The 22,516-nt window shown below is 50.5% G+C and overlaps 1 protein-coding gene across 3 annotated transcripts in view; it reads left to right on the top strand.

Moving 5' to 3' along the window:
• Positions 1–22,170, top strand: part of Zbtb40 (zinc finger and BTB domain containing 40) — a 68,280-nt gene extending 46,110 nt beyond the window's left edge. For 2 of the 3 annotated variants that reach the window (XM_046468651.2, XM_058571067.1), the window contains exons 6-18: positions 985–1,177; positions 3,094–3,230; positions 4,317–4,518; positions 5,083–5,216; positions 6,940–7,108; positions 7,420–7,878; positions 8,535–8,741; positions 12,111–12,275; positions 14,548–14,762; positions 16,041–16,203; positions 16,876–16,962; positions 18,195–18,421; positions 19,984–22,170. In XM_046468651.2, the coding sequence (XP_046324607.1) occupies positions 985–1,177; positions 3,094–3,230; positions 4,317–4,518; positions 5,083–5,216; positions 6,940–7,108; positions 7,420–7,878; positions 8,535–8,741; positions 12,111–12,275; positions 14,548–14,762; positions 16,041–16,203; positions 16,876–16,962; positions 18,195–18,421; positions 19,984–20,178 (2,553 nt within the window). In that variant the 3' untranslated portion in view covers positions 20,179–22,170. The remainder of the gene's footprint in view (positions 1–984; positions 1,178–3,093; positions 3,231–4,316; positions 4,519–5,082; positions 5,217–6,939; positions 7,109–7,419; positions 7,879–8,534; positions 8,742–12,110; positions 12,276–14,547; positions 14,763–16,040; positions 16,204–16,875; positions 16,963–18,194; positions 18,422–19,983) is intronic. The other variant, XM_046468652.2, reaches the window with a different exon arrangement.
• The last annotated feature ends 346 nt before the right edge of the window (positions 22,171–22,516 follow it).

The raw sequence follows: 22,516 nt of genomic DNA, 5'->3' as shown, positions 1-22,516 counted from the left end.
GTGTGTGTGTGTATATATATATATATTCCAATTTGATTTAAAATCTAGATTCATTATTTTCAGATGGAATTAGTTTGCTAATGGCGATCTTTGGCATACTACCGTGACTGATCTGCCTGTTTCTCCTTTCCCCAAAGGAAAGCTCCAAAGGCAGTCACTGTGAATCTGTGGATTACATATATCGAAATAATCCTCTGCTTTATCGGTTCCAAAAGAGCCATGTTTTGTATATTGCATCATGATCTATTAAGAAATAGTTCTATCGTAATAGGAAAGTATATGTCACGTGTTGTACTTTTCAACCTCTTGGTAGAGCCCTGTGCCCTTTTGACTCAGAAAATCATTCAGCACACCAAAGAGGAACGGGGGAGAGGGGTGGTTGCACTGACAGGAGCTGATGTGTGTGGGCACTGAGAACAAAGACACAGAGGATCAAGAACTCATGAGAAAGAACCCAGAAAAGCACTTTATTATTTGGAGTCCACAGGCTCCATATAAATTATCTGGGTATTCAACTTACTTTGCAAATAAAGCAAAATAATAGAATGGCTCTAAAAATATAACCTATGCCAGTATCGTGAATTTGACCAAGCAGAGAGCAAAACACATTTTACCTATATTAGTCAATTTCCAGTCTCTGTTTCTCAGTCTTAGTGTCTGAACAAACTAAATCCCAAGAAACAGGTCCCATGTAAGCTACCTGACTTACTCTGTCATATAGACCAAGCATAAGAGTGTTTTTAAAATCACAGGCTCTGGCAAGGAATGTACGCGGACCTAGAGTTGAGGGGGAGGATTCATAAAGCTGTTTGGAGAATGATTAAAACAGATTAAGGAGAGGACTGTGACACAAGTCATGCCAGAGACTTAAAGGACTTGGAATCAGGGCATCCTGTAGTGCCGTCTTGCGGGTCTGCCAGTGGTGGGTCAGATAAATTCTGAATTGCCAGTAACCGGAGTCGCCTTGATTGCTTGCCACCGCAGGTGATTCTGAATTGCTGTGAGGGCAGAACACCCAAGGAGGCAGTAGAAAATTGGTTGCACAGAGTGACTGAAGAGAAGACCCTGAGCGCTGAGAGTTTGGTAAAACTCCTCCAGGCTGTGAAGATGCCGTTTCCAAACTTGGACCTTCTGCTGGGGAATTTGCAGAAGTCAGCCGCTTCGCCCAGCACCACAGGTATTAGTTAATTGTTGACTGTCTGGACTGGAACTCCACCTACAGAAAATTACAGCCTTAAACACCATTTGGCTCCATGCTGAGAAGATAAGATAATGTTAAGAAATGTCATTGTCAGACAGAAACTAGCTGTCACAAATCAGTGACTCTCAGTATTTCTGGAGTCAAGATCTGAAATGAGAATGACTATTCTCCATTAAACTTCAGGGTTTATTAATGATGACTCCCCCAGGGTGTCCCGGATCACCCGTGAAAGCTGAGGGAACACAGGGGCTCCTGAGGCTCAGCATTCCACCACACTGTGTGGATGGGTGTGAGCAGCAGAGAGAAACCTTGATTGCCCTGCTCCCTCTCAAAGGCTCTTTGCTTCCAGCCGTCCCCAGACTGAACTACAGTTTGGTGTCATTCACTGGGGGAAATGAGCACATCTCCATCCCTTAAAAAAGTCCAATTGGAATCAATTTCCCTTGTCCCAGGGCATTTAGGACTGAGATGACTTTCAGAAAAAGGATACCTGGGAAATGGAAGAACTCTTAAATACAAGCTCTTAAATTTTAAGTTACGATTCATTTAGTAGAAATCTATGCATTAGATGTGTGTTACTACTGTGTATTATTGTATATCTTCCAGTTTATAAAAATAATATAAACTTATGTAAACTTGGACAGTTCCAAAAATAAAGAAGACAACATCGAGTCCTCAACTATGTCGATATTAATATTAATAAAATATTGATCTATTTTATTTACTACATGATTTTTACGTTACTGAGACACTACCATTTTATAATTTTAGATTTCACCCGTTTAACGATATAACGACATTGTCTCTCATGTTTTCAAAAACTCTCCATTATCCTGTTTTTTGAAGGTTGTATAGTTTTCCATCATGGGGACATGCATGATGTATGTAGGGGGGCATGTGTGGCATAGTGGTAAAGACTCTGGAATCAAGATGACCTAATTTTGTAGCCTGACTCTGCATTCTGTGGCCATGTGACCCTGAGCAAACAAATTAACCTTTTTGAACCTTGTGTTTTTTTGGCATGATATCACAGTGATACCTGTCACATTCACTTTTGTGACTACTCCGAAAAATACTTGCAAAACACTAAATACGTGCGGTGCCTGGCACACAGTAGGCACTCATTCAGCATTGCTTTTAATCGTCATGGTTGTCACCATCTTTACAGCCTAGGCAGGGATGGTTATCTTTGTGTATATTTCTTCTGCCTTCAGATAATTCCGGGGGGTGGCGGGTGGCAGGGCTGGGATGGAGCCCAGGGCTCTGGGTGGTCGGCCCACACTCTCACGGCTCCAGCCCTTGCTCTCAGATAACTTCTTCAGATTAGATTCATAGAAGTGGATTTACTGAGTCAAACAGAAGAATGAAATTTTAAATGTCTGCAAAGCTGAGGGAATACCAGATAGTTCTGATTTTTTCTTGACTTTCAAGTAAACATGACTTCTTAAAAGAGAGTACCTGTCGCGGGGCAGAGGGCATCCAGGCGGGACTGTGCGTTGGCTCCCAGCACAGCCTTGACTTGTGGCTGCTTGAATCCTGGATGCCCCGTGGATCCTCTGCCGTAGGCTTCACAGACAGCACCCCTGGAATCTGTGCATCTGAAGGAATCTCTGCCAGTATGGCCTTCGCTCTACCCACTGCTGAGCACTAAGTCACCAGCAGGCACTGACTTCCAAAGTGCTAGTGGTTTTGTGACCCTGAAGCACCAGGTGATTAAGTGTCGACCAGAGAAGCTCTGAGCCCCAGGCCAGCTGCTGACCCCTGCTCTGTAGCAGAGCACCTCTTGCGCTGGTCTTTCTCCTTCTCATCTGTAAATGCCTAATCTTCTGTGAGAGAAGCCCTGGGGAGGTTTTGTTGCATCAAACATGATTGTTTTGCTGATACTCTTACAGTCCAGCCGAGCTCTGATGATTATGGGACTGAGCTGTTGAGACGCTATCATGAAAACCTCTCGGAGATTTTCACAGACAACCAGGTGTTGCTAAAGGTGATCTCACATATGAAGAGTTTAGCCCCTGCAGAAAGAGAGGTAAGGGAGGGAGGGAGGGAAGGAAAAATGTAAAAACACACACACACACACTTGAATGTCTTCTATAAATGCATATACCTGACCATGTTGAAATGCTAATTCATTCTTTTTCTTTTTCTTTTGGTACTGAGGATTGAACCCCAGGGGCACTTAACCACTGAGCCAAATCCCCAGCCCTTTTTCTGTATTTAGAGACAAGGTCTCACTGAGTTGCTTAGGGCCTTGCTAAGTTGCTGGGGCTGGCTTCGCACTCATGATCCTCCTGCCTCAGCCTCCCAAGCCACTGGGATTATAGACATACGCCACCACACCTGGCCTAAGGTGACTCATTTTCTAAGGCAGAATAATAAATAGAATATATTCTAATTTCTATGGTAAGAAGGAAAGATATTCGAAAGGAAGAATGAAGAACTTTGTCATGTATTAAGACATCCTCTCAGTTAAAAAATGGGGGGGAAAGAGCCAGGTGTAGTGACGCACACCTGTAATCTCAGTGGCTCCAGAGGCTGAGGCAGGAGGATCCTGAGTTTGAAGACAGCCTTAGCAACTTAGGGAGGCCCTAAGCAACTTAGTGAGACTCTGTCTCTAAATTAAAAAGATATTTAAAAAGTGCTGGGGATATGGCTCAGTGGTTAAGCACTCCTGGGTTCAATCCCTGGTATCAAAAAAAAAAAAAAAAAGAATTTTTTTTTGATACCAGAAATTGAATCCAGGGTCTCATGATGCTAAGCAAGCACTGTATCAGTGAGCTACAGCTACACTCCCAACCCCCCCCCCCCAGTAAATTTAATTAAAAAAGAAATCTTCTATTCAGAGAGGTGAGGATGTTGAAAACCTCCTCAGAGGTGTTCGCCATAACCCAATGCCCAGACTTGTAGCTCTGTACCCAGCCCAGGGCTAGAATTCTCCAAAACACCCATTTTTGTTTGTGATTGTTTCTTTTTTTCCCTTAAAACTTTATTTTATTTATTTATTTTTATATGGTGCTATGGCTCGGGACCAGTGCCTCACACGAACGTGCCAGGTGAGCCTCTGCCACTGAGCCACACCCAGCCCCTAAGTGTGCGTTTGTGCTGCATCTTAAAGGTCATGGAGAGCCTTGTGAAACGGGAACCTGGCTCCGGTGGTTTCAGCTCCTTGATGTCAGCAGTCCTAGAAAAGCAGACTCTCTCTGCGACAGCCATTTGGCAGCTGCTGCTGGTGGCCCAGGAGACAAAGGCCTGTCCATTGAACCTGCTCATGGAGGAAATAGGAAGGGAGCCTGGTGCGGATGCTTTTTTCCAGGCGGGTAAGTTACCTGACCTCTGCCACTAGAGGCGATTGTCCATCTTCCCAGGAGTGAAAAGAGTTCTTATGGTGTCACCCACATCCTACCCTTGGGTGTAACAACCTGTAAGTTCTGGTCTTCTGTTGCACAGTAGGGCAGGTGTAAGTAATGACAGAGTCCTTATGTTTCTGGAAAGCTAGAAGAAGGCTTTTGAACGTGTTCAGAGAAATGACAAGTGAGCAGATAGCTCTGCCTACCCTGATCTAAGCATCACCCAGTGTGTCCATGTATCAAAACATCACCAGGACTCCACAAATATGTGTCATTTCTGTGTCAAGTTTTTAAAAAGTAAGGACTGGCAATTAAAAAAAAATAGGCATTTTTAAACCTTTTTTTAAAATTATGCAGTAATTATTCTAAGCTTACATTCATTATCACATTCTGATTACAGTCCTATCTACCATTTTTGTCACCCCAACCAAGACAGGTGGAATGTGTTCTTATTAGGAGGAACTGAGTCGAGGAAGGGGAAGGAGGAAATGGCGCTCATGGCTTGACTCAGTTTCCAATCTCCCTTTCTTTCAGTGACTGCCCCAGAAAATGCTGCCTTAGAAACAGTCCTGAGGCATTACAAGTTGATCGCAGAAGCCATCCAACAGAGGGGCGAGCGCAAGTGCTTGTCCCCAGAGGAGGAGCACCTGGCTGAGACCATGAAAGAGGTGCAGGGAAATAAACAGCAAGTCTAATTCTGGAGAGTTCTACTGGGTTGAAGCTTGGGGCTGTCCTCATTCCCAGGGGAGGAGCCACCCTCTGCAGAGGACCTGCTTTGTGCCTCGCCTGTGCGAAGCTCTTTATAGCACCTTTGCCTTTTTAGTTCTCCAACTCTAAGTGGCAGGTGATGTCATCACATTTTATGGACAAAGGAGTTCAGCTCCACACAGTTAAGGTTAACAAGGTAAAGCCAGGCTTGAGCCCAGTTTTGCAACTCAAACGTACATTTATTCCAACTGTCTAAACCTAGGAACATCTCAGGGGAAGCTATGGTTCTGTTCTCGGACCTAGTCTAAGAAGCAACTTCTCTCAGATGAGGAAAAGTAAAGTTGGTCTTATTGCATGTTCTTTTCTGGCTTCTTGAAAGAGCCATGGTAAACATAGATAGAACAAAGCTTTGGCCCATATGGGCTAGCAAACAGTGCCAGCTCATTTTCTGTAAGGCTTCTCACAATGTGGCTAGCATCCCAGAAAAACCAGGTGGGATTGGGGTGATTGGTGGAGGTCCGTTTATGTGCATTTTAGCAGGAAAGAACAATAAAGAAACAGAAAATTGGACTACAAATTCACCTGGTGTTCTTTCCATCCAGGTAGGCTTGGAAGGTGTGCAGAAGGACAGGTTTCTCACCATCCCACAGGGACTGGCCCCTTGCTTTGGCCCTAGTGGGTGGATGGTGGCACGTGTTCCTGCCGGGTGTGGGAGGCAGGGCTCCTGTGCCCGTGTCCCCAGCACAGCAGTACTTCAGAGCGCGGACTTCTGCAGTTGATCAGTTTTAGCCTCACTAATTAGTCTCATGCCTGCCTCCAGGGACATCAGGTTTATTTAGATGGACTTGAAAAGAGCAGAAATAAAATATCTTCCAAAATGAAAATTCCGTGTGGCCATCTGTGGATGGTTTTGCTTTATTTTCTCAGTATGCCGACTCTCTGCTGATAGCTCTGACGTTCTGAAAGAGGACAGCTTTGAAATCAGATTCTTGGCCTCTTTAAAGCCCCTATTTGAACCTGCTTTAAAACGCCGAGTTTCTTTATGAAAGAAAATGATGTTTAAAAGGGCACATCTAAGTGTCTAAAAATATGAAGCCCCTGATAGCGCAGAATTACTTCCAGACACGGAGACAATTGGATATTATGGAAGATCATCCCGATCTCCACGACAGAAACACCAGCTCCAAGCCCTGTTGCTCTCCAGGCTTCCAGGGTTAAGATCTAGGAAAGCTCTCGGAGCTCCCAGAGCTGAGAGAACTCTTAGAGAAAATGCTGAGTCCTCCCTGTTTGTGCCTGCTTTGTGTTTCAGTTCATCTCTACGTGTGCTTCTTTTTGTGTTTTGTTAATTTCCCTGTCGCTTGGAAAACAAGGCTCTCCTTTACACATGTCATGAGGACAGGTGTGAGCTACTTAGAGATGCAGAGGTATCTTCTGGAACTAGATTTTTTTAAAAAATATTTTTAGTTGTAGATGGACACAATACCTTTATGGTGTTTGTTTTCCTTTTTTGTTGTTGTTTTGGGTGGTGCTGGGGATCCAACTCAGTGCCTCATGCATGCTAGGCAAGTGCTCTACCACTGAGCCACAACCCCAGCCCTGGAACTAGATTTTTTTTAAGTTGAAAACTATGGAGAAAATCTTGGGGTATTAACCCCATACCTTTGTCTCATGGTATTCATTTAGATTCTGAATATTTCCTCTGAAACGGCCAGCCCCGAAGCTTCCCTGAGAGCAGTGCTGAGCAGAGCCAAGGAGAAATCAGTCTCAGCCATTGAAATCTGCCGCCTCCTGTGCAGTGTCCACAAGTCTTTCCCAGGCCTGCAGCCTGTCATGCAGGAGCTGGCACACATTGGTAAGGAATGGGGCTGGGGATTTGTTAGGCCCCAGGCTCTTTCTTACTGAGGAAAAGAGGCAGCTGCTTATATGAGAGAGCATCATACCTCAAGTTATTTATTCCTTTTGTATGCTCTCAACACCTAATGCAGCCAAGAGGCACGGGTACGTGGTGCTACTTGTGTTTATTGGGAAATAAACTGTGATATTACTTGAGAGTTTTTTGAGGATCCCAAGTAGTCTCCATTCTCCTCTGAGAGTGTGTTAGAAACGTTATAAAGCAACAGAGGAACAGGATTCCCAGAGCCCTAAGGTTTCTCCCTCCTGCAGGTCTCCTAACCAAGGAAGACGGAGAGCAGGGAGCGTGGAAAGTGCACAATAGATTCCACCCTGGCCCCAGCAACAGGGAAAATGAGGCCAAGGAAGACAGCCAGGCTGCAGGCCTAGGTAGCCAGGGAGAGACGGGTCCCCTGCCAGAGCAGCAAGAAGCAGACACAGTTGCCTCTCCCGACTCTGCCAAGAAGAGCTTCATCTGCAAGGCCTGTGACAAGAGCTTCCATTTCTACTGCCGCCTGAAGGTGCACATGAAGCGCTGCCGCGTGGCCAAGAGCAGACAGGTGCAGCGCAAGGACGGCAGTGAGGCCAAGGAGGCCGAGAAGGAGCTGGGCACACAGCAGCCGGAGGCCCGCGGTGCAGGTGCAGGGGCCGAGCCCGAAGTCCCCAAGAAGAAGAAGAAGCGGCTTCCGGTGACATGCGACCTCTGTGGGAGAGAATTTGCCCATGCCTCAGGTACCATTGCGGGGGTCATAGTGGGGCCCTGGGTGTGCCAGGAGGATATGGACGGGCTCTGAAAACAGCAGGCTCTCTCAGAAGCAGGATGATATTTCAGAGGAAGCACGAGCTCTGGAATCAGCTTCCTGAGCTGTGATTTCCCAATCTGTCCCACAGACACCCTGATGCTGTTTACTTTTTTAGATTGTTTTGAAGTTTTAAGGCAGCAGAGCTCAGCATCTCCCGCAGCAGCGGCAGGAGAGTACACATACAGAAACTCAGGTGGTCACTATTCATAATAATGATGGCCAGCCATTCAGCACCTGACTCTTAGGTTCCATGTACTACCCGCTTCTTGGAATGAATTAGAGTCACAGAAATCGTGGAATGCAGAGTCGGAATTGTTTCCCTTGTCCCAGGTGTTGGGTAAACATAATGAAACATAATAGAGGTGTGTTTCTCTACTTTGGGGGGCTGGGTCCTGTTGAAGAATGGGGAAAGAGGTAAACCTGGAATCATTTAATGTCTGATGCAACCAGGAGTCACTCCAAGGGGACTCGGGACCGGTGGTGGGCAGCTGAACAGCAGGCGTGGCCGAGGTGGTGCTTGCAGCATCCTCCTGATGCCTAATGCTGATGGCCAGTGTCTCTTCTGCTCCCTTCCTGGCCTCTCAGGCATGCAGTACCACAAGCTGACAGAGCACTTTGATGAGAAGCCTTTCTCCTGTGAAGAGTGTGGCGCCAAGTTTGCAGCCAACTCCACCCTGAAGAACCATCTCCGCCTGCACACCGGGGACCGCCCGTTCATGTGCAAGCACTGCCTCATGACCTTCACGCAGGCCTCCGCCCTGGCCTACCACACCAAGAAGAAGCATTCAGAAGGTGAGGCACCAACGCGCTCCCCTTCCTCCTGCGGCCTTGCAGCATGTGACCTGCCAAAACCCCATTAAGCCTTAGGCCTGGTCTACATGTCAGGGAAATTAAAAACGAAAACAGGACTTAAAATCTGGCACACAGTGAGGACTCCCGTCTGCCCCCAGGTCGTGCAGTGCCTGCTGGGAGGGTTTCTGGAGAGGCTGGCTGACGTTGTTTATGACTGAGGCTTTACAGTGTGTGGAGGCCAGGGGTTCTCTGAGTTCTGATGTGTGGTTCAAGCATGAGAAAGACCTGGGGAAGCACTGGCTGTGGGTCAGGCAGCGCCAGGAGCTACGGGTGGGCTGGGACTCCAGCACTCGCCCGCGGGCAGCAGGGACAGCACGGCAGAGTGCAGAGGGTGCTCTGGTGCAGGCGGGGGAGAGGCAGTGTGTTGTCAGGAGAGCCTTTGGAGGGCTCTGCATGGAGTCTGGAGTGTTTCCATGCATGTAATGGTGCCCGTCACCTCCCCGATGCTCACCGTAGTCTCCTTACCTGTCTCCTTGCTTGCACCATTTTAAAACTAAACCATATCCGGTCTCTTTTCTGCTCAAGACCACGTGGCTTTTAGTCTCCTGCAGTGTGACTCTGGAGTCCTTCTGCAGCTGCCCCCAGTCTGTGGGCTCCTCCCTGGCTCTCCTTGCTCCTGCCCACCCACTCTGTCCTGCCCACTCTAGTTTCCTTCCCAGGCTTCAGGCCTGTTGGGCACTTGCTCCAGGACTCTGTCCATTTCTTGGGACGCCTCCTTTCAGATGTCTCCGTGCTTCCCGGCTCCTTCCAGGATTTCCTCACCGACAGCTGCTGGAGTCCCTCCCTGCACCACTGGAACCTCACCCACAGCCTGCTACCTTGTGTTACTTTTCCCACTGTGCTTACTGTGGGATGAGTCTCTGCTGGGTTCGTGTAGTCTGCTTGCAGTTAGTCTCCCTTGTTAGAAGGCTGGCTTCATGCAGGTAGAGCTGTTGGTCTTTTTTCCCCTATTGCTGAATTCAGGGAACTTGGAATGGTATTTGGCAATTGTAGACCCTCGAAGTTGACTGATGAATGGGTTTCTTAAGTACTCTTCTGGGCATGGAGAAGTTGTAGGTGCACACACTGTGCTCCCACGGAGCTTGCACTCCAGTGGGTAAAACAAACAACAAAGAAGTCAATGTGTAACAGAAATCCAGAGTGTAGCCATTGCTGTGAAGAAAGGCCAGGCCAGGTAGGCCACAGGCATGACAGGACTGGGATGGGCACTATTCACGTCATCAGGGAAGCCTCTGAGGGAGGTGTGCCAGGTGAAATCTGATCAAAGTGAGCACCGCAGCCAGTGGAGAGCCCCTCCCCAGAGTGGGAAGGAGCTTCCCAAGTCAGCATCCGTGAGAACAGCGTGTTAAGGGAGAAAGCCAGAGGGCCAGGTCCCGTAAGGTCTGACTAGTCCAGCTGAGGACTTTGGCTTTGATGTGAACAATGTTAGTTTCTATGCTGCTTTAACATATTACCACAAATTATGGCTTAAAACAACACAGAAGTATTATCTTCCCATTCTGGAGGTTGGAAGTCCAAAAATTAATATTATGAGGCTAAGTCAAGGGCTCAGCAGAGTTGTGTTCCCTGTGGGGGTACAAGGGGGGATCCCCTCCTTGCCTTTCCCAGCATCTAGAGTCTGCCTGTCATCCTGGGCTCTCGGCCACATCACTTCAGCCTCTGCTCTATCACCATGCCCCCTCCTTGGGCTCTCTGTCCTCCCTCTTACCAGAATGCTGTGATTCCACAGGGCCCCTGGAGAGACAGAATGAGATCAAGATGCTTAACTCAGGCACAGATTCTTTCGCACAGTTACCATTTCCAGGGCTTAGGACGTGGCCATTTGGGAAGCCATTATTCTGCCCTAAGAGGGTTTTGAGCAAAGTGATGGGATCTGGTTACATTCTTAGAGGTTACTTCTGCCCACTTTCAACAGTGAACTGTTTCAGGACTGGAGTGTAATATACATAGACAGTGGCAGGCGCTTGTGGCAGTCAATGGAGAGAGGATGTAGTTTTCAACTAGAGTTGTATTAGGGTTGGAAAAGCATTCAAGTTTGAGGAGATACACACACACACACACACACAGATTTATTTATTATTATTTATTTATTTTGGGGGGTACTGGGGACTTAACCCAGGGGCACTTAGCTACTGAGCCACACCCCAGCCCTTTTATATTTTATTTAGAGACAGGTCTCATTGAGTTGCTTAGGGCCTCGGCCTCCTGAGCCGCTGGGATTGCAGGTGTGCACCACCATGCCTGGCTGAGGATATGTTTTTGAAAGCAGAGGTGACAGGATGGGTTGGATGTGGGTGCAGGGGGAAGAGAGGACAGGGGCATGACTTGGGGCTTGGGCCTGGACAGCTGAGTGAATGACCCTGCGCTTACTGAGGTGGGATTGGGGGCCTGGGCCTGCGTGGGGGGGTGGGGCCAGAGCAGCAGGAGCTGATTGTGAGGGGGCAGATGTGGGGGGAAGAGCTCTGAGTGGACAGGCAGACAGGAAGCTGGTGTCTGAGCCTGGAGTTGTGGCAAAGGGTGGCGCTGTCAGCAAGGCAGTGTGCAGGGCTCTGAGATGAGGTCATCTAGAAAGGGATGCAGAAGGTCAAGGACAAAGCCTCAGGATTCTCAATCATTTCAACTTTTGATTCAAGAAACCTTTTTTTCCCCAAAAAAAAAATCTCTTTCAAAGCCCAATAGGTGAAAGTGGAAATGGGGCTGTCTGCCCTGGGTGCCGCGGGCCTGCGTCACCCGCACTCCTCAGGCGCCCACACTCCTCGGCCGGTGCGCCTCTTTACAAATGCCGCTCCTCCAGAGCTGCTCTTGACCTTTCCAGTCTTTGGCAGCCCAGCAGTTACATTTTCATTATGTGTGTGAGAAAGTTGAGAAGCCCAGGGATGTGCACTGACTTTAGAGCAAGTCATTCCTCCTCCAGCCACGTCCCACCTTGGTGTGCAGCTCCAGATCACACTGCGCGTCTCGTGAGGAGGCTGGACTCCCGCGTTTCTGAACACAAGGATTTATCTCTTGACAGAGGTGGAACGAGCCCTTCCATCCTCGGGGTGGTCTGACAAACAGAGGCCTTCTCTTGTGTGATGAGAACCCTGCTCCTCCATGCAGCTGTGCTCAGCATCTGTCGGGGGTGAGGGGCTGTTGGTGAGGGACAGGTGTTGACAGGAGGCTGCAGACCTCACCCGGTGGATTATAGATTGTCTGAGGTTTTAATGTCATCTCCAGATGACAGTTCCCTGGTGTGTGCCTCAGAATTTTGCCTGTAGGAATGCCATGAGAGTTCAGTGCTGGCACTCACAAGCTCGTGTGTATTTGCAGGAAAGATGTACGCCTGCCAGTACTGTGATGCGGTGTTCGCCCAGTCCATTGAGCTGTCCCGCCACGTGAGGACCCACACTGGGGACAAGCCATACGTCTGCAGGGACTGTGGCAAGGGCTTCCGGCAAGCCAACGGCCTCTCCATCCACCTGCACACCTTTCACAGTATGTACTGAGATGATGGATGTCAGTTGTGCAGGGCTACACCTGGCCCTGAGAAAACGTGGAGCAGTCATACAGAGGTTCACCCCACCAGAACTGGCCCCATTCAGTGCCCTGCCTTCCCACATTCTCCTGCAGACCCACAGTCCTCTGGTCCTGTTTCAGGAAGAATCCCATTTTTAACCTGTCCCCCTATGACGCTGGCTTCTCTCTGCCAAGGCTTTCCCTTGTCCTGCTCCAGCCCGCCTGCTGCTGTTCAGCTGCAAAGGTAGACTGTGCTGGAAGGACAGAGCCTCCGTGCTGGCGGCTCAAGGGCACCAGAGGGTTTGTGTCAGTCCTCATCCTCCTCCTCGTCCTGTGCTCACATCTGCCTCCCGCAAGGGCAGCCCAGCCCTTTCCTGGGTGGAGCCTGCGTCCTGCATGGTGCCCACCGTTCTGTTCCAAGTGTTGTTGAACTTCCCTCAATTAGTAGGGTCTTCCCCCATCCTTCTCCCTTTCTACTAGCACCAACACATGCACACACGCGCACACACACACGAGGAAAAGAAGTGCTGCTGCCCCTCATGTTTCCTTCAGCCTCGCTTTTTGCAGCCAGAATGTGACCAACACAGCACAGCAAGTGTCCTGGGCTTGATCTTGAATCCTGACCCTGCCACTTACTTTTCAAATTGCCTTCCCTTCCTAAGCTGCATGTGCCCCTTCCAAACTAGAGCACATGATAATACCACCACCTTGGATTCTTGTAAGGATTAAATGAGATCTCACTACCACAGATGCGAGACGTGTCACCCTCACACATAGAAGTGGCTCAATAGATGAGATATTACGGTTGGTGATAAGAGCATCCCTGTCAGGTACCATCTGTCACCATCAAGCTTATCTCTTGGCATGCCAGGTACCTTGCATACCTTCCTCCTCTCTCCTTCCCCCTGCCCATCCTTCCTCCCACACACCACTTTCTAGCTGTTGGCAAACAGTGTCTCACAACATCTGCTTTATGTGAACACATCCACGTCTGCTTTCAGCCCAGCCACCGTGGACTTTGCCAGAGCTCCTCAATGCCAGCATGTGGCTGGACACTGGGTTGTGCGGGAAGAATACAAAGCGTGGCCCCTAGCCCCAGGGAGTTGACGAAGACTGCTAAAAGTCCACTTACAGTAGACCTCCAGAGTAGGTCTTGACTTGGATCCAGTGCCAACCTCTTGAAGTGACATCCGCTTTAGTCTTCTTTTCTCAGTAGCATTACATGAGAATCAGGAAAGGGGAAGACATTAATTTTCAGAATGGAGAGGACCCAAAATAGTTGGCCACATCCCAGAGTCGGTCCTCCCCAGCAGCACAGGACCCAGGCCCCTCGTCCCCTGCACTGAGCTCTCCCGTTTCTTGCTGCGGAAACCTGTGTCAGAGAGCCTTTAAAGGCAGCGTGAAACTGCAATTTTAAGAGCTCTTGTCCACAGGGAGACTAGTTAATGGTGCTGCCCGCCGCTGCCTGTCAGGATCCCTGAGTGAATCTGGTCAGTGCACCAGTAAGGTTGGCCTATGGCTGGGCCTTTCGTGTGGGCAAGGATTTTACTATTAAAACATTTTGCTTTCTATTGCTTTAAGAAAAAGACTGACGTTCTCTGCCAGCCATAGGGCCAGTACGTTCTTTATTAGTCCTCCATATTTTGAGGTCCCACTGGGGAGCTGGCATGTCCAGTGAAGCATGTGCTTCAAGAGTGGGCTCTGGGTGTGCCCTTGGGCAGGAAGGTGCTAACTTAACTCTTTAAACCTTGACTTTTCTAATCTCTAAATTAAGCATGATAATAGAAGCTGCCCACGGGCTGGGGGCAGGGCTAGGTGTCTCTGGGGGCGCTCATTGCCCTCCTCCATGCAGAGGCTTCTTGCTATTGAGTCTGAAGCTCAGTGAGGAAGTACTCCTTGTGCTACTGATGACAAAAGAAATAGTGATGCTCTGGGGAGTGTGTGGGCATCTCCACCAGGAATTAGAAAACTCAAAACGCCACTGCGAACGTGAGGAGCAACCACGATGTTCCCTGGAAAGTAGTCGAATAGATTAAATGAGGAATTGGACAAACTGCCGGATGCTGCAGGGGTGTCAGTCCAGGAGCTCAGAGGAACCAGGCCCACCTCCTGGAGCTTGCTCCAATGACCTCAGGTCCCCGGAGTCTATGACGCTGTGTGACACCCAAACAGCGTTGCATTACTGATTGCTGCTTGTGCTGTTTTTCTCCCCTCTGCCTCTTTCTCTTATGGCTGCCCCTCCGGGAACTAGACATAGAAGATCCCTACGATTGCAAGAAATGCAGGATGAGTTTCCCCACTCTGCAAGATCACCGGAAGCACATCCATGAGGTGCACTCCAAGGAGTACCACCCCTGCCCCACGTGTGGGAAGATCTTCAGTGCCCCTTCCATGCTGGAGCGCCACATGGTGACCCACGTCGGAGGGAAGCCCTTCAGCTGTGGGATCTGCAACAAGGCCTACCAGGTGACCTCGGGCCCTGGGAGTTGTTCCTCCAGTCCCTGCCCCATTCGGTTCCCTGGTTCCTGTGTTTGTGACTTGCAGGTTGTCCCAGCTCATCCCCAAATGTTACGATAGGACCGATCCTTGTGTGTCATGGGCTGGGGTATAGCTCAGAGGTGGAGCGTGTGTTCGGTATGTGCAAGACCCTAGGTTCCATCCCCACCACTGGATTTTAAAAAGCAACTTCTAATTGAGATTCTCTGAAATCTGGTCAAGTGATGCAGTGGGGGAGCCGTCTGTCATTAGAGCAGAAAATTCTCACCCCTTTTCTCTTCGACTTCATCTTATCAAAAATGGGATGCTGTTCTTCCCCTTGGACGCTCATGTTCTATAGAACCTATTGATGCACAAGGGATATGAAAATAGCAACAAGGAGCAGTACAGTGCCTTGGTCGCCTTGTTTAGCACAATTGTTTAACTCCCAGGGAAGGACTCTGCATTTTTACTTTAGAATTTGTTACATAATTAAGGTGAAGCCCTATGTAGATCTAAAAAGAAACCATATCTATCAGAAATCAGTCCCAGAGAAAAGAATGGTCCTTGCTGTCTCCTGTGATGTAGGTGTGGACAGAGGCCCAGCAGCTGATTTAGAAATGAGAGCTAACTTTGTGCCCGGCCTTGTGCTGTGACATTGGTGTGATGGAGCTGAGGAGGGCCTGGGCTTGGTGTCTAGAGACCAGGAAATTGCATGGAGAGTTCCCAGTGCTGTTCTGGAGCCTGGGAAAGGCAGTGACGCTTGCTTCTGGACTCCCAGGCTCCTCCCTGGCAGGCTGCTCTGCCTCACCTCTAGGCCTCTGGGAAGCGGTGAGATAGAGCTCAGGGTGAAGAACATCTGTGCCTGCTGGTGGCCAGGGTTTAGTCCTAAAGACTTACGGGGGACTCAGTTGAGCCCTGCCAGAATGGCCTCTCTACTCCTAGTTGCCTGACTCTCCAGTCAGCACTCAGCAAGATAGGTCAGTGTGCACTTAGGTGGGTCGCAGTGACTCGGGAGGCTGAGGCAGGAGGATTGCAAGTTTAAGGCCAGCCTGGGCAACTTAGACTCTGTCTGAAAATTTGAATAAAAGGGCCAGGGATGTAGCTTGGTGGTAGAGTGCCCCTGGGTTCAATCACCAGGACTCCAAAAAACATATGGCAGTAGATCCATGAGCTTATCTCAGAATCTATTTTCCTTTATGGGGATCTTGTGAGCTTCCTGGCTTGCTAGAATTTTCTAAGACCTAACATTTGCCTGATTTCTTACAGCAATTGTCTGGTCTGTGGTACCATAATCGGACCCACCATCCGGATGTGTTTGCTGCTCAGAACCACCGATCGTCTAGGTTCTCACCGTTGCAGTGCAGCTCCTGCGACAAGACCTCTCCCAACACCATGGAACACAAGAAGCACATCAAGGCCGAGCACGCAGGTGAGGCGGGGGCACAGAGCGCCTGTGAGCAGATGCGTGGGAGGGTCTTGATGTCCTGGCTCCCGCACCTCAGGGCGGCGTGCTGTGGTGGTCGCCTCTGTTCTGCCCGGCATACCTGAAAGGACGCCAGTCCCAACCCTCAGTAACAGTAGCTTGAGTGGCCGTGATTCTCAAACCTGGACACCGAGGGCAGTGTGAGCTCCTGCCAACCCCTGAGTGAGGACCAGTCAGGCACATGGGAAGGGTGCCAGCTTTGGTGGCAGACGGGCCCAGGAAACCCCAATGCCAGCACTTACCCAGCTGCATGACCTTGGCAAGTGACTTTGCCGAGCCTGTTTCCTCCTCCGCAGAATGGGAGTTACTAATACCTGCCTTGCAGGTAAATTGAGAGATAATCACAACAGCTGTCAGTCACGGAGCATTTTCTGTGTACAGGGGGCAGCCGGGTACTCCGTGTGTGTTTTCTTGTTAACTCCCACTGCCCTCTTGCACCTGGACAGTCTGGACCAGAGCCTGCTCTTTACGACTAGGTTGCACGAGGTGTGAGCCTCTTGCCCTGGTGGATCTTGTACAGAGGGTCAGTCCTCACCCCACCCCAAGCTGTTCACTCTCTGGCCTTGGCAGAGCCCTCCTTTTTGTCTTTTCCCACCTTTTTCCTTATACACTTCACAGATATGAAGTTCCACGAATGTGACCAGTGTAAGGAGCTCTTCCCCACACCAGCTCTGCTGCAGGTCCACGTCAAGTGCCAGCATTCAGGTCAGTGCCCCTTCTGCATACCTCTGAGCTAGACTGAGTGCAAGCCTCGTCTTTTCTTTCTTTTTTTTTTTGAATATTTATTTATTTGTTTGTTTATTTATTTATTTAAAGTAGTTGTAGTCGGGCACAATACCTTTATTTATTTATTTTTATGTGGTGCTGAGGATTGAACCCAGGGCCTTGCACGTGGGAGGCAAGTGCTCTACCGCTGAGCTCCAGGCCAAGCCACTGGATTGTGCTTCGGTTTCCTCATCTGGCAGATGGGAATCATAGTGCTCACTTCATCAGGTGGCTGCGAAAGCCTTTAGGCCTGGCACTGGTGAGCACCCGGTGTAGCCACGGCTGTCATTATTGTGCCCGTATTCCATCAACTCTAGAAGGCCAGATACTAAGTTGTACCATTTTTAATGAACCATTAAGTGCTGCCAATTAAACTCTGCTTTCTTATTACTTGAATCTGTAGGTTATGCTAAGTGCTATTTTAGTCTTAACTTGACATGGATCTTTATCCTGTCACACGCATGGTGTGCATACATAAAAAGGAAAACCTAAGAGTAAGTCGATGAAGGGAAGAAGCCAGCTTCTCCAGTAACTTTCAGTTCCAGTTGTCAAGGTTTGTCACACCATGTTTGCTCTGCCATCAATAGCATTGGTGACCAAGCACAGGCATAAGATTCCTCCAGAAAACTGGAGACTCTTAGTTTTGATCTCTGAAATACCGCATAGACTGCTTTTGATTGTTGCTCTGGGATGTAGCTGACCCTTCATCACCTGCCCCTCCCCCTGGACTGTTCGGGTACTACTCGTGGAAAGTGCGCACCGTCCTATCCCAGGGATGTCGTCCAGTCATGGACACTCGTCCTGTGAGCCCGTGCTTGTGCATGCACAGCCATCGACAAGTGACCCCACTGCTGCCTAGCCACAGCAGTCAGAGGTGCCATTGGTCCCGCCTCAGAGATGTGAAAATGAACTTCCTAGGTTTGGTGAAATCGTTCATCAGTGTCCTTGTCCACCATGGAACGAGTAATGGGCTTCAGCAGAGGCAAGCCTAGCCTCTATCTGATGTTAATAATTAAACTGTATTTTGAAGGTACCTCACTTGCAGGAGACCCTTCCAAAGCTCTCTGTCTAGTTTTATGTCATTGCCATTTTATAAAGAAGGCCCTTCCAAATTGTACGAGCTTCAGGCCCCTCCAGACCTCGACTTGCATCTCTCCCCCTCCCTCCTTCAGGGACCCAGCCATTCAGGTGCTTGTACTGCGCGGCCACGTTCCGCTTCCCGGGAGCCCTGCAGCACCATGTCACCACGGAGCACTTCAAGCAGTCGGAGAGCACCTTCCCCTGTGAGCTCTGTGGGGAGCTCTTCACCTCCCAGGCACAGCTGGACGGCCACCTGGAATCTGACCACCCAAAGATGGTGGGCACTGAAACCCAGGCTGCCACCTCACAGATGGTACAGGTGACTCTGGGGCCATCAGATTCACGGGATGTGAACGCGGGGTTCCAAAGGCTTCCCTAGACCTTGGTTGAAGGTCTCCCTGGTAATACATTCATGATCGTAAGAGTCCCTGCACCTCTTACCAAACAGAGCTGTAGGGAACTGTGGAGAGGAATGGCTACACCCCGTGTTGGGCAGGGACCACCATCAGGTGAGGCCCATGGGTGACTCCTGGGCTGGGCATGTACACCTTGTGTGTCTGGGCCTCTCACCTGGTGAGAAGCCCGCCTCTTCTTGATTTTGAAGCCAAGCTCAGTCCAGTCTGTCTCTGGTCCCTTTGTATCTTCCCTCCCATCTTTTCCAGAGAGAGGAGGGCAGAAAAGGAAGGAAACTCGGCTCTGCCCATGTTGAGTAGCTGGAGAGGGGCTAGGGAGAGCTGAGACTGAGGGGGACTTCAGCCTCTTGGACTGCCCCACTGTCCAGTTGTGTAGGTCAGTCATTTGCAAACCATGTTTTTATGGCCTCTAGGGAACAAGGGCAAGTCAGGTGGGCAGAAGTCCAGGTGACAGGCCTGCTGTCATGTCACCCAGGCTATTTTGCTTTTATTTATTTATGTATTTATTTCCTTAGAGTTCTTGGTGAGATGTCCTTGGAGAGGAAGAAAAGGAGGGCTCCAATCCTAAAAGAGAAAGCCAGCTTGGAAACTGCTGTTTCCGGAGACTGTTGGGCTTCACCCTGTAGCGTGGGAAGCAGCTGTGCCCGCTGTCCCCTTCTCAGGAGCGGGTGGCTGAGCCCTCCTTGGGCAGGGGTTGGGGGGCACTCTTGTTTAAAAATACTGAAGGAATCAAGCTGTCCAGGGGTCCACAGGTCAGAAGCACTGAAGCGCAGGTTGGGCCGGAGCTGGGAGTGCCTAACCACAGACTGGCTCTCCCACCAGGGGCAGGTCAGCCTTAGCAGACAGTGCGCGTGGCGTGTGGCCCGTGGAGGGTTGGGGTGCTGGCCAGCCAGCTACTGAGCTGGTGACTGAGCTGGCAGGAGCCGCGGCTCATCTGTTCAGCTGCTTCTCAAGCTCTGTAGCCACACAGCCCCCAGGAAGGCTGGCAGCTCTCGGAGGTCCGAGAAGGCCCTCTGCCTGGGCTTCTGAAGAATCACTTCATTTCCTTGCGTCCAGGCTGCTGTCACGTCACCCAGGCCACTTAATTTTTTAGGTGCCATGTTTCAGACCTGAGACCAGCCACCTTCAGTGGCTCCTGTTCCATGGCACTTACCTACGCATTGTCATCCTCGAGACAGGAAAACTCGGTGTGGGAGACCAAGGCAGGGTTCCCTGGTGTGATCACAGAGTCCGGCGCCCAGAGGCGGCGTACTGGGCAGATTATAGCAATTTGGTGCGTAGAGTTATTGAAATTGTCTGCCGCCTTCTCTTTTGCATCACTGGTGTTAGGCTTGCCTCTTCCCATTAGGCACAAGTAATTGCTCTCCTCAGGGGGAAACATAAATATCATCATTACTGCACGAGGTGGAAACTCGAGGAGCTGACTGTGGGCACTGCCCAGAGCAGCCTTCCGGTCTTTCCCTTTCAGGTGATCCAAACTCCTGAGCCAGTGGCCCCAACTGAGCAGGTGATCACTTTGGAGGAGACACAGCTTGCTGGGTCGCAGGTGTTCGTGACTTTGCCTGATTCTCAGGCAACTCAGACCAGCTCTGAGCTCGTGGCGGTGACTGTGGAAGACTTGCTGGATGGTACCGTGACCCTGATCTGTGGCGAGGCCAAATGAGGGACTGCTCCTCTGGCGGAGGGGTCCCTGCATCGGCTCCAGAGGGGAAGCTCTGCAGTTTGCCCTTTGCCCTCCCTGCTATCCTTTATGGCGAGCATCTTAGCTTAGCACCAACCTAGACAATCTCCCTGGGAAAACCGACGGAAATTACATTGCTCTCATGAAACCCACCACGTCTGAGTCATCCGTGCCAATACTCCGTCCTCCACCGAAGACAGCCTCCGTCCCATGGCTGCTGCTCGGGTCTCCGTGACAGCACTTGGCCCTGAGGGAAGTCTAGCTTCTGAATTAGAGTCTGAAAGAGCAGTGGGTTGGGAGCTGGTGACCAGGCCAGCCAGGAAGGTGTGCTGTGCTGCAGCCCTACTCGGGCAGGGCATTTAGCTGGGGGACCAGGCTGGCACGAAGTGGCTGCAAGGGACTCCAGTGCCCCTGGCTGTTTGAAAATGAGAGCAGGGCCCAGCACCCCCTCCAGGGACCCCAGCCAAGAGCACACTTGTCTGTCCTCACTTCTCCCACTCTCCCCTCTGCTTGGGTCCCCCAGATCCTGCTGACCATGCCCAGCACACTAGTGGTACCACTGCAGGAAGCACAGGTCCTCGCTGGGCCGCAGAGGGAGCCCCTCCCCAAACAAAGCCTGGGGAGGGCTTCTCCTGGAGGTGCTCCACGGGAGGCCGTCCAGCTGAAGAGGCCGCCTCTGCCTTTCTGTGGTGTTCCTCCTGGTGTCCTTACCTGAAAGGTGGCTCTCACAGCTCTTCCATGTTCCTCACCCCCTTCCTCTGATCAAGGCTAAAACTTCTACTGACCCAGGGGGCCTGGCTTGTGGCTGCCTCTGGAGCATGTGACATTGCCACTGAGCCAGCACCTGGCAGGCAGGCAGGGGCCTGTCTGTGGAGGGGTGGCCAGGGCAGCTCCTGGCTGTGCCTGCTGCCCGGTGGTACGCCTCGTGGGCGGCTGCTCTCTGGCTCCCCGGCTGCACACTTAGCGAAGTTCAGTGATCTTTTTGAGTCTAAATTTCAAAAAACTTTTTGTCTTTAGTTCCTAAAATATAATCTGGTAATTAATAGTTTGTGGAATCCATTAGGAGGTGAAGTAGATGACTGTTCATTCCTACCGTTTAGGATTTAACTGTCCCTTGATGCCCAAAGGTTGACATGGGCTAGTGCAGCATTGACACACAGACAGGGCTCCCTGCCACTTTGTGTGGCTTGAATCCTTGGATAGGAGAGCGCTTGAGCTGGGCGCTCACCCTCACCCGCCAGCAGCGAGAGCCCAGCACTTCCTTCCAAGCACAAGTTCTCGCGTGGCCACAGGCAGAGCCGGGGTCGGGCTCCACTGTGGTGGGGCATTTGTTGCTGCTGCAGGGTCTGATGGCACCCAGCTAGAAGGGCAGAGGGTCGAGCCTTCACCTTGACTGGTGTCTGGAATCCGCTGGGCACAGAGTGCCCTGACAAGTTTCCACAGCCCGACCCACAGCTGCTCCCGCCTCCAGGCCTGTCCTCATTTTGATGGGGCAAAGCACTTGAGCTCATAGTCCTGGAATCTTCTTATCCTCAAGCAAATGGCATTTTTAAAGGAGAGTCCGCTTCAGAAGCCAAAAACTGACCAGAAGATGGTGCTCAAACCCTAAGACTTCACCTCCCTGGAAAGACCTCACCGTTCTGCCGTGGCCGCCCCTGTTTGAAGCTTTTCCAGTCCTGGGGGCTGGCAGACAGGAGAGCGCTTGATTTGTAAGTGGCAAAGTGCCACTGAATCTCCCCTTGGCACCAGATGAGACCCACTGAAAGGCAGTGGAGTGGCACAGGCTCTAGGCCCAGTGGTAAGAACATGGCTCCTCGCAGGCCATGGAGGGGTGGGAACTGTGGTGAGCGTCACCAAGTTTCTGTCTTCCAGAAAGCAAAACATTAAAAACCGGTTGCTGAGGGCCCGTGGGGCGAGTAGGGTGTATTCTGTTTTGTTCTGGAGTGTTCTGAATAAAAGCGCTCTAAGTTTTAAGCCCAAGGGTCAGATCCTTTCCGGCACTGAGAGTCCTTTCTCTGATTTTGATGGGGACCCAGATGGTGGCTGGACAGAGAAAGTCGGACCTGCTGCTGGGCCATCGGGCACGCTCTTCCTGGGCACACTTGGCAGGAGGCACCCGCCCAGCGGTGCTGTTCTGGTTGGAGCGCAGGAGTCCGTCCTGGATTCAGTGTCTGCTCCGAGTGGCCTGTGTGCTGGCCAGCTCCGCCTTTACAGTGTTGCTCTCTGGAGAAGCCCAGGCCTGCATTTTACAAGGAGACCTTTTCAGTTCTCCCACTTTGCCCAAGAGACCTTCTGAGTGGCTGCTCTGGAGGACGTTGCT

The sequence above is a fragment of the Marmota monax genome, unplaced genomic scaffold (assembly GCF_021218885.2).
Source record: "Marmota monax isolate L192 unplaced genomic scaffold, Marmota_monax_Labrador192_F-V1.1 WCK01_AAM20220418_F8-fsc00008, whole genome shotgun sequence".
Taxonomy (NCBI): Eukaryota; Metazoa; Chordata; class Mammalia; order Rodentia; family Sciuridae; genus Marmota; species Marmota monax.
This window is presented reverse-complemented; position numbering and strand designations above follow the sequence as displayed.